Raw genomic sequence first — 9,495 nt, 5'->3', positions numbered from 1 at the left:
GGTAAAAGGATTCCCCCTTTTGGGGCTGGTGAGAAGCAGGGGGGAAGATTGGTGGTCACTCTGGCCTAGACACACGTGCCACAGACTACCGTGCCCTTCTATAGCCCCATACATTTAATCCACCTGTGGTTTATTCTGTCATAAGCGCCAGAGGTGAAGAAATACCGCCAGGAAGCCATTGTCTTTCTCCATTACCTAAAACCTCACTATACAGAGACCCGTCTGTCACATGATGCATGAAGAGGTGGGGACAGTCCTGTTCGACATTTCGGGGCTCCTGGTCTAGTCTCGATGCAGCCTAAATATAGTGCAGCAGGGCAATTTAGTCTATGAAAACACCAGACGCACGCGCTCACAGTACAGCTCTTTTTTTATTTAATGAAAAGCGAGCATGTTTTTTCACACATCAGTGGTTTTAATTAAAGACGCATCAAGTGTGTGGTTGATCTGGAGCCTGGACAGAGCACCTGTCTGAAAGCGCCACCCCCCTCCTCCCCCATCAAAGGTGTTCGACCTTTGAATATGGCAGCCTGAAGGGTTGCAGACGCCGTGTGTGTATGTGTGTGTGTGTGTTTGTGTGCCATCATGTGGGTTGTTTCCATAGCCCACTGCCACCTGCCAGAAGGAAGGCCAGGAGGGTTATGTAAACAAGCAAGCATTATGATGTAAGGGGTGGTGTAAACAAAGAAACCCTTGTGACATCAATGTGGGAATGATATAGTATAGCCCTATGGCGTCAGACCTGTTATGATATCAGTGTTTATCAGATGTAAAAATATCGTCAGTCTGCTGACAACATTGTCGAACACATAAAGTCGTGAGGAATCAAACAAAGAGAACCAGTCATTATGCAGTAATTAATAGAAATAAAGCATTGCGCGTGAGCGTTTACACACCCGGATTAGCTTTTTACTGCGTTTTTAACAATGCACCAGGGTCCCTATTCACAGAAACCGAGGTGTGTTGTCCTGCCACATTCGAAGCTTTGATTGGCTTACTACAGTTTTATAAATGGGTATTTTCCAAGTGGTGAACACTTGACGAAAAATCACTGCCCTAGTGTGTTACTTTCACATCAGCACATTGAATGGCGTTTCACACCTCGCCATGCCATACAATGGGGCTACCATCTACTGCAGCTAGCACTGCGCGACAAATATTGACAATGGCGAACTATCTTACAGGGAAATGGGGCCAGTACCTGCGAACGGGTGCTTCTGCAAAGGTGGGAAGGCATGCTCAGAGTGACGTATTATACAGCCACATAGCTAATATGTAGCTTTCCATCGCATAAACGACTGTTTTCCCCATACACAAAAATTCTACCTCTGTCGATTAGGAGCCTGCCCTTTGGTTTGCAGTTTGATCCCAGGAGAGCCTTGGTGTGCTGACTGACTCACAATCAATCTGCGCCCCCTGCCTTTTGGTAAAGGTACTGCTAATTGGGCGCAGAATGAACAATTCTCCTTATTTGTGGATTCCATTCAGCCCAAAGGTCTACCACACACATGAGGCGTTTTTTAATCCACTCGCTTGATACTGAGATGCCTTAAGACTTGGAGCCAACGCATTTGGCTTCACCTAACGGACAAATATTTGTCCTTTAGGAAGAAACTGAAAACATGTCTGTTCCCTAGAACATAACCAAAGATACCCACTGCCAACTTGGCTGAGGTCCCACTCCTTTAAATTGACCGGACAATCGTAATTTCCATATATGGATAACACTTTCCTAGCCTAGTGATGTCCCTTGGGATGAATGTTGAGCTTTATAAATATGAATACAAATATAACGCAGTAAAGTGTGTGCAAAGGGTAATCCCAAGGCATACTTCTGCATGACCTGAGAGAGGCCAGCAGAACTGGGTTTACTGGTAATAGCACAGCCGTATTCCATAAGAATGATTTTCTGTATAGTGCGCAACACAAATGGTTGTCTGTAGATATTTCAATAATGGGCATTATTGTTACCCTACTCACTGGCACTTATTTTGACAACTTCAAATAAAACGGAAGGCTCATCAACTTGCAACCTGCAGCTCTCATGGGCCATCTTGTTTTTACAGAGTGCTTACTTTACATCTCTTGGCATCCAAGAGCTGTAGTATCAAGGGCTATTATCTCCCACCTTAATGTTACTTATGTTATCAACCTCAGAAGCGTGAATGGCTGAGCCCCCCAACAAGGATTAGAATCTCTGGTTTGAAATTGACCTGCACATTTCTGCTATGGGCTCCTAAAAAAAGTTTAGAAAGCTATTTAAAAATGACGACTAGAGATCAATGTCAAATAACGTTTTTGGAAAAGTTGAAGAAACAAATTAATTCACACTATCCAAACATGAGTATTGCCATAAACAAGCATTGGCAAAGCGAATACGTCTGAGTGTAATTTGTTAATGCGAGTAAAGATAGGTATGCAGAAATGCTGTTTGCCTGCATGGCGTGCACAAATGCTGTTGAAGCACATTAAAACCAGATATATTTCCTTTACGGATCCTCGGAACAAGTAGCAAAAAGTATTGCTTTATGCATAGAATGCATGTGAGAGATAAAGACTTTATGTGATAAATAGTTTAATGGTAGGATTTACTTTTCAGATGTAAAATAATCCCACATGCATTCCAACGGAACCACTTCGGAGATGGTGGAAAGATACATCAAACACGAGGGGCGAGAGGCGAGAGGCAGCTACTCTTCTGGAATGAACCAAAGCCCACTCTGTTTACATGTCAAAGAATTGGTAACAATAGATCGTTTAGACAGCTGTGCCCTGAAGCAGAGCGCGGGGTTCACAGAGGAAAAAACTGCTGTAGCATTTCTAGGAAAATCTATGAGTAGGGTTAGAAGAACACTGTGCGCCTCTCTTAAGTATCAGCAAACAAACTCATGTTCCTGACACGATTTATGAAAACGCAACTAAATTGGAGACACTTTGTGAGGAGCCCCGCCCACCTGTTCAGTTTAAAGTACCAGAGAAAGTGTGCAAAGGCACTGTCGCCAGCTATTTTTAAACCTGTATTATTGAAACTGTTTGTGCTGCAGCTTTCGAAATAAATAGCATTCAAGCATTCTGACCGCGCCTGAAAACATGCACAGAAACGGAAAACACTCGACTGTGCGGCAACAGCATTTATTGCACAGGAACAGACCAATGTAGACAGTAGTTAGTTGCACTGCACAGGAATATAAATAGGATCCGCTTCTATAAAACACGCACACACACACACGGAAATAGAAATGACAAACAGATGTTAAATATTCAGCAGAGTAACGTAGGCACATGAACATAGAAAAATAAAATACATATCCTACATGAAAAATACTTTCATTTGCTGCAGATGATAGGTTCAACTGACAGTACCTTGATAAAATATATTTATAAAACACCTGTCACTGAAGCATAGATTCCATAACATGGCACGATGCTAAAGTTCATGACTTTCAGAACAGTTATCTCCTCACCCATGTCCTATTTTGTGCGCAGGTGACATCTCAGAGAGATGTCTGCAATGTAACACTGTGCAAACAATTGCTCAATAGCTTAAAAAATTGTGCAGTAACCTTTTGATGCTATGGCATTTTTGCTAGGGACCGAGCAACAGATTTCAGAATTTTCACAAAAGTACCTAATTGCTAGTGCTTAGAAACACGCTAAGCCCCAATAGTCAGCACTATAAAAGTATATTACTAAAAATGTACATACCCCACTCTCTGGTTGGTGGTGGCTCGTTAAACAATGCCACTCTCAGTGCAAGTGGTGAAATTCACTGTTTCCAAAGGTTCCGATGACAGAGCGTCCCAAGTGACACTGTCCTGTGTTTTATTTTAATCTGTAAAACTAATTTTCCTTTTAGTTTCAGAAAATGGAGCTTTCTGTGCTGGATTAGGGGGCCGATGTTGTATGATAGGTAGGTTTTCTGGCTATGAAACCAGAAGACCTGAGTTCTAAACCTGGATTATCCATTTGATCAAACTGTGTTATCCTGGGCAAATTATTTATCTCCTCTGCCTGAGAACCTCGGGCTCACAAACTTTAAAGCACTTAGAAACAGGCCATATGCTAGTAAAAGGCGCTATCTAGATAAAATAAAATTAAAACTTGGACGATCTTTACCAGCCTCCCAGCAGATAACATTAGATCCTCTTTCTTCAGTGTTTTGAGCATGGAGCCCAAAGGTCTCTAACTCCCATGTGCGCACTTTAAGAAACGTTCTCTCACTCATTCTATGAGGGTTTTCAAGGCATGAAAAAAGATGACACAAAGCAATAAACTTCGGGCGTGCAACAGCACGGCGCTTGCATCACCAGTTGATTTTTGCACTAATGTGCTTTTGGAAAGGACATACCAGAGGAAAAAAAAAATCATGCTGGGTACTTCTGTGAAAGTGCTGACTGACCTATTTTTATATTCAATTATGTGTATAAGGCTCTGTGCCCATCTGCATATCAATTATGATACATATATATCGGTTTAATGTAAACACCTTCATGGCTTACTCTGTGCAAAAACACAGTATGAGGTAGATGTCTCTCACTCGATCATTTCTGCCTTGGAAACAAAGAACACGACAGAATTCATCAACTGAGAACACATACAATTCCGTTAATAAAAAAATATATAGAATATTTAAATCGTGTTTAGAAATCTGCGTCGGTTATCAAAAATAAAAACAATCACCTGGCAAGACTAAATACTACGAGAAAAAAATGTTTCAGAATGTTCTGCAACTGAATATCTACATCTCCTCAATTGATATTTCTACATATTCCCTGGATATGAAAACAAGTCATTGAAGCGCTTAAGTGCAACTTTTATGAAGTCATTATTTCACTTTCTTTTGGGTCCACAATCCTGAAAAAATGTCTGCAGCATATGTCTTCTCTGCTGTTGCACACCTTCATCGCCCCTCTCAACGTTCCTATTTTTATACAATTCGTTCTGATCCTTGATGCAGCTGGGATGTTCAGGTGAGGCGTTATTCTTGCAAACAGCATCCATTCGCAGTAAAACAAAGTAAACAGACATTCATATCAAAAGTCTTGAATAGTGTTTTTTCTTTGTAACATGTTTTTGAGCAATTCAACACACCCACATTGGGTACAGTGTGTTTGTTATACCTGGGACTCTGAGTGAAGGTTTCCACCATTCCTTTCTGAGCTGTGATCACTGTTGTCTGAAGTACCATTGCATTCAGACCATGTGCTGTGGACATTAGGCGTCACAGAGTTCACAAATCCACCTGTATACCGGGTGAACTCCACAGCGCTGGCATGCAGTCTCCTATCAGCTTTCTTGGGACAGCAGAGCAACCTCTTGAAGGCCTTTCGAAAATCAGGGCTCCGGCAGTAGATGATCGGGTTGAAGGCAGAGTTAGCATAGCCCAGCCAGTTGAGGAAAAGGAAGAGCTTGTCAGGCACCAAGTTCCTGTAGAAGACGTTCACTATGTTCACCAGGAAGAAGGGCAGCCAGCAGAGTGTGAAGGTGCCCATGATGATGCCTAAAGTCTTCAAGGCTTTGTGCTCTTTGATAGCCAAAACCCTAGATGCTCTTCGCTTGCTGTGCCTCCCATGGTGGCCAAGAATATGGTTGCTATGAAACCTCCCTTCGCACCTATCAATTTTCTTCATCTGCTTCCGTGCCTCCATGAAGACCCTACCGTAGACGAAGATCATGACCACCAAGGGGAAGTAGAAGGAGATGATAGAGGAAGCAATGGCATAAGCCCTGTTGGTCACAAAGTCGCAACACCCTGGATCATCATAACATTTGGTGGCAACAGCATCATCTTTGTCCCGCCACCAGTGCATCATGATGGGAAGGAAGGAGACCAAGGCAGAGATGGCCCACACAGTGCACACCACTCCTTTAGCCCTTGCTTTGGTCAGCAGAGTCTGGTAACGAAAGGGTGATGTGATGGCAATGTAGCGGTCAATGGCGATGACACACAGCGTCTCAATACTTGCTGTGACACATAGCACATCCACCGAAGTCCAAAGTTCACAGGCAAAGGAGCCAAAGGGCCAGGTGCCACGAACCACCAGCGTAGCCCCCGGGGGGACCACCAGCAAACCCATAATGAGGTCAGCACATGCCAGCGACACGATAAAGAGGTTGGTGATAGTCTGGAGACGCGGAAAGCGCGCAATAGCTGCCACCACCAAAACGTTCCCAGCCACAATAAGTAGAACGATGAGTGACAAGAGGATGGAAAGACCAACTGCCACCTGTGTGGATGGTGTGGTAAAGTCTGGAGGCTCTGGCTCCAAGGAGCGGTTGCCACAGTCTGGTGAATTGAGCCAGCCGTCTCCCATAGCCTGCGGTTGGGCTCCGGGGAGTTCTCCTGAGGAGGCGGCGGAGGTGCTCGGAGCGGCTCCCGTCGACCTCCTCCCCCTCCCAGATCTCAGCATGATTCTGAGCAGATCTACCGCCAGACCAGCCAAGACAAGCCTAGGCGGATCACGTCACAAGGGGCGGTTACAGCCACCCGCGAGCCACGCCCCTGTTCTACTCCTCGCTCGTTTTCTGGACACAGAAGGCAGGGCAGCTGTGGAGAGAGGCTGGACATCTAGCTCTAAACCCCGCCCCCTTCCACCTCCAGCGTTTTGATTGGACAATGGGCAGCGGAGATTTTTAATGCTGATTACAGAGTCAGGAACCGGGCTGTGGCGTCCGCGACGTTCCGGTATTTAGGCAACTGCCAGCTGTGGCGCGAGCCATCAACAGCCTTTGCTAGTGGCGCACCCCACGCTCAGAAGGGGTGCGCAGTTTAGGAGAATGAGGAGCTGAGGAGGACTCCGCGAGTTTATGGGGCGCCTGGGAGACAAGTTCGGGCAGAGTGGAAGGGCAAAGTGATAGCAGTATTGAAAGGCGCGGGTTGAGGCGAGGTGCTTAGAGGCTGAGGAGAATTGTCCTGTCGAGTGACAGGTGGAGCTGGCGGCTGGCTGTAGAGAGCGGTCTGACAGGAAGGCGCAGTTAGGCGGAGAAGAGAGCGTCTGGGGCAACGGGGGACACCGGCGGAGGCTGAGGAGAGACAGGCTGGGTCTGAGAGAAGACGAGTGGTGGCCGAGGAGACACGAGACGAAACTGTGAGCAGAGGCAGTCGCATGAGGAGGCACTGGATGTTTGAGGGGAGACTGGTGGGCAAGGGAGTCGTCCTGGAGGGAGACTAGCGAGAGGAAGATGGGTCAGGGGAGTGAGCGCTGAAAGGAGATATGAACTGAGGAGGGGGTGAAAAGGAGCTGACTGTGGCGCAACAAAAAGTGTTGGGTCCCGAGCAGAACGAGGCTTCATACAGAATCAAGACCCCTGAAATGTGCTCCTTGTGCCCGCAGTGGTTGCAGGGGCACAAGTTACGCTCTTGACCTGGAGACAGATGGACACTGGAGGCTGGCTGGGGTAGGCAGGTGGCGGGGAGAACCACTGGGAGGAGGGGGGGGGGGGGAGAAATATAGCGTCCGAGGAGAGAGCGAAGTGGAACTGAAGAGAGACGTGCAGGAGAAGAGACAGTAGATAGGGATGTGGGATGGGTGTGTGGTGAGAGGGTGCCAGGGGATGGGGAGGGACAGGTGATGACTAAGACGAGGCGCTTGGAGGTTGAGGAGAGTGACTCTGAAGAGTGACAGGTGGGGGATGGGCTGGGGAGAAAGGCACGAGCCACAGGCAACAGAAGAAAGAAGGGAGAAAAGACGGATGGAGCAGACCTGGCTCCAGGAATTTTTATGTGGGTGGGCCAAGGGTGCATTTGGGTGGGCCATTGCAGGCCTAATTTGTCACTTCTTGTGGTAGCCTACAAGCCCTAGATTACACCATATCTACTTGCAAACAGTCACTATGATACAATGGATCAATTCTGTGTGTATACAGAGCATCTGGAGAGTTATTTGAAAGTAAGAGCAATGTCTGGACCTAAGTGCAAACCCTCAAATTCCAAAAGGCCAAGCTTCAACACAAGTGCTTCCAGGCCCATTATCCACTTTTCTACCATCCCTCTCCTGTGCACCCTATCTCACAGCTGACCTTGGGCTCCAGCCCCATATCAGCCACCATCCAGCTCCACTTTCATTATTTCCATAAAAAACATTAGTAAAATCTCCTTCAAACTTAAAACATTGAATATAGCAGGAAATATTATTAGCATGCACTTTAAAATATGTTTCACAGTTGACCTAATGACCTGACTGCTAATTAAATAAAAACAAAAAGGCCATGACAGGGCCTGCTTTAGCGCTAGTGTGAAAGTGTTTTACCTCTTTCTCCGCAGATACTACCACCCTCCAACAGTGCACTTCATCTCTCGGTAACCTCTCTCATATGCATTTCATTTGTTGTATAACGCTACTCATATCATTGTAGTGTGTCACATTGCTTTACATCACCCACACATTATACAGAGACAATGTATCATCCAAGTAGGTAAATTAGTCTATAGGGAATGTCACATAAGCCAATGAGGATTACAAGGTGTAAGAATCACATGTCATCTATACTGGTGGTCAGTATATTTTAAGAGGGTTTGGCGGTTTGCTTTCCTAATACAAATGTATATCTGCCCAAACTCTTTATAGCAAAATTAAAATAATGAAAGACTGGGGAAGTTCTAACTATATAGCAATACAAAAAAGTGAAGTTCTAACTATACCATTCATGTCTGCATGTAGCTCTTTGATGACAGTTCATGGTCACTGTCCTATGATAGGATTGTAACTTCTGAACTGCAAGTAACACAAGAATCTCTGTGACAAAGGAGGTAAACCTCTGAGCTATTCACACAAAATACAGTTTACCTGCATTTCAAAACTACCATCAGACAAAGAATTGCTTTCCAACAGGATAATTAATCACCAGTTATCTGGACATTTTTGTTGTTGTCTTGCATCCATGGCCATGATAATGATAAAAACGATTTAAATGAAGCATACTCAAAGTATGTGCTGCAGATTTAAAAAATGAGAACAAATAGTAATACATTCTCTTTTCCTCTCGGTTAGCCAAACTTTGGGTCACAGCCTAACCTGATAAGCAGCTGCAGGGGTCAGGAAAGGTAAATCAGAATAAACAAACTTCTTTTCTCCAGTGATGAATAGAAAAGTAAATATCCACGCAGCAGGAATTTGTCCCTTTTGCCATGCCTCTATTGTACCTGCACAACACAGCACACCTTTCTAAAAGGAGTTGGGTGATTGGGAATTGCTGTGAGAAACAGCCCAGGCTCAATTACACAACTCCCAGAACAAAAAGCAAAACAACGTTTGGAGGAACGTTTTAAATGATAGTGCCCATTTTCTATTGGCCTTCATGTCCCTACTGAGAGGGCCAAGGATCATGTTTGGGTGGGCCAGGCTCATGTTTGGGTGGGCCTGGCCTACCCGCTAGAATGGGGCCTGAGTTGGAGACTGAGTGGAGGGTTAGGTGGGAAAAGGAGAGACTGGTGGTGGTGAGAAAAGACATGTGGGGTGCGAAGTGGCAGAGACAGTAGACGCGAGAAGCGCCTGA

General features: G+C 45.3%; 1 protein-coding gene across 1 annotated transcript; it reads right to left on the bottom strand.

Annotated features, from left to right (window-relative positions):
• Positions 1 to 3,116: 3,116 nt before the first annotated feature.
• On the bottom strand, positions 3,117 to 6,418 carry ADRB1 (adrenoceptor beta 1). The gene has a single exon (XM_086922865.1). It carries the CDS (start codon positions 6,408 to 6,410, stop codon positions 5,115 to 5,117), a length of 1,296 nt encoding a protein of 431 aa, XP_086778991.1. The 5' UTR covers positions 6,411 to 6,418; the 3' UTR covers positions 3,117 to 5,114.
• Positions 6,419 to 9,495: the final 3,077 nt, after the last annotated feature.

The sequence above is a fragment of the Lissotriton vulgaris genome, chromosome 5 (genome assembly GCF_964263255.1).
Source record: "Lissotriton vulgaris chromosome 5, aLisVul1.2, whole genome shotgun sequence".
Lineage (NCBI taxonomy): Eukaryota > Metazoa > Chordata > Amphibia > Caudata > Salamandridae > Lissotriton > Lissotriton vulgaris.
This window is presented reverse-complemented; position numbering and strand designations above follow the sequence as displayed.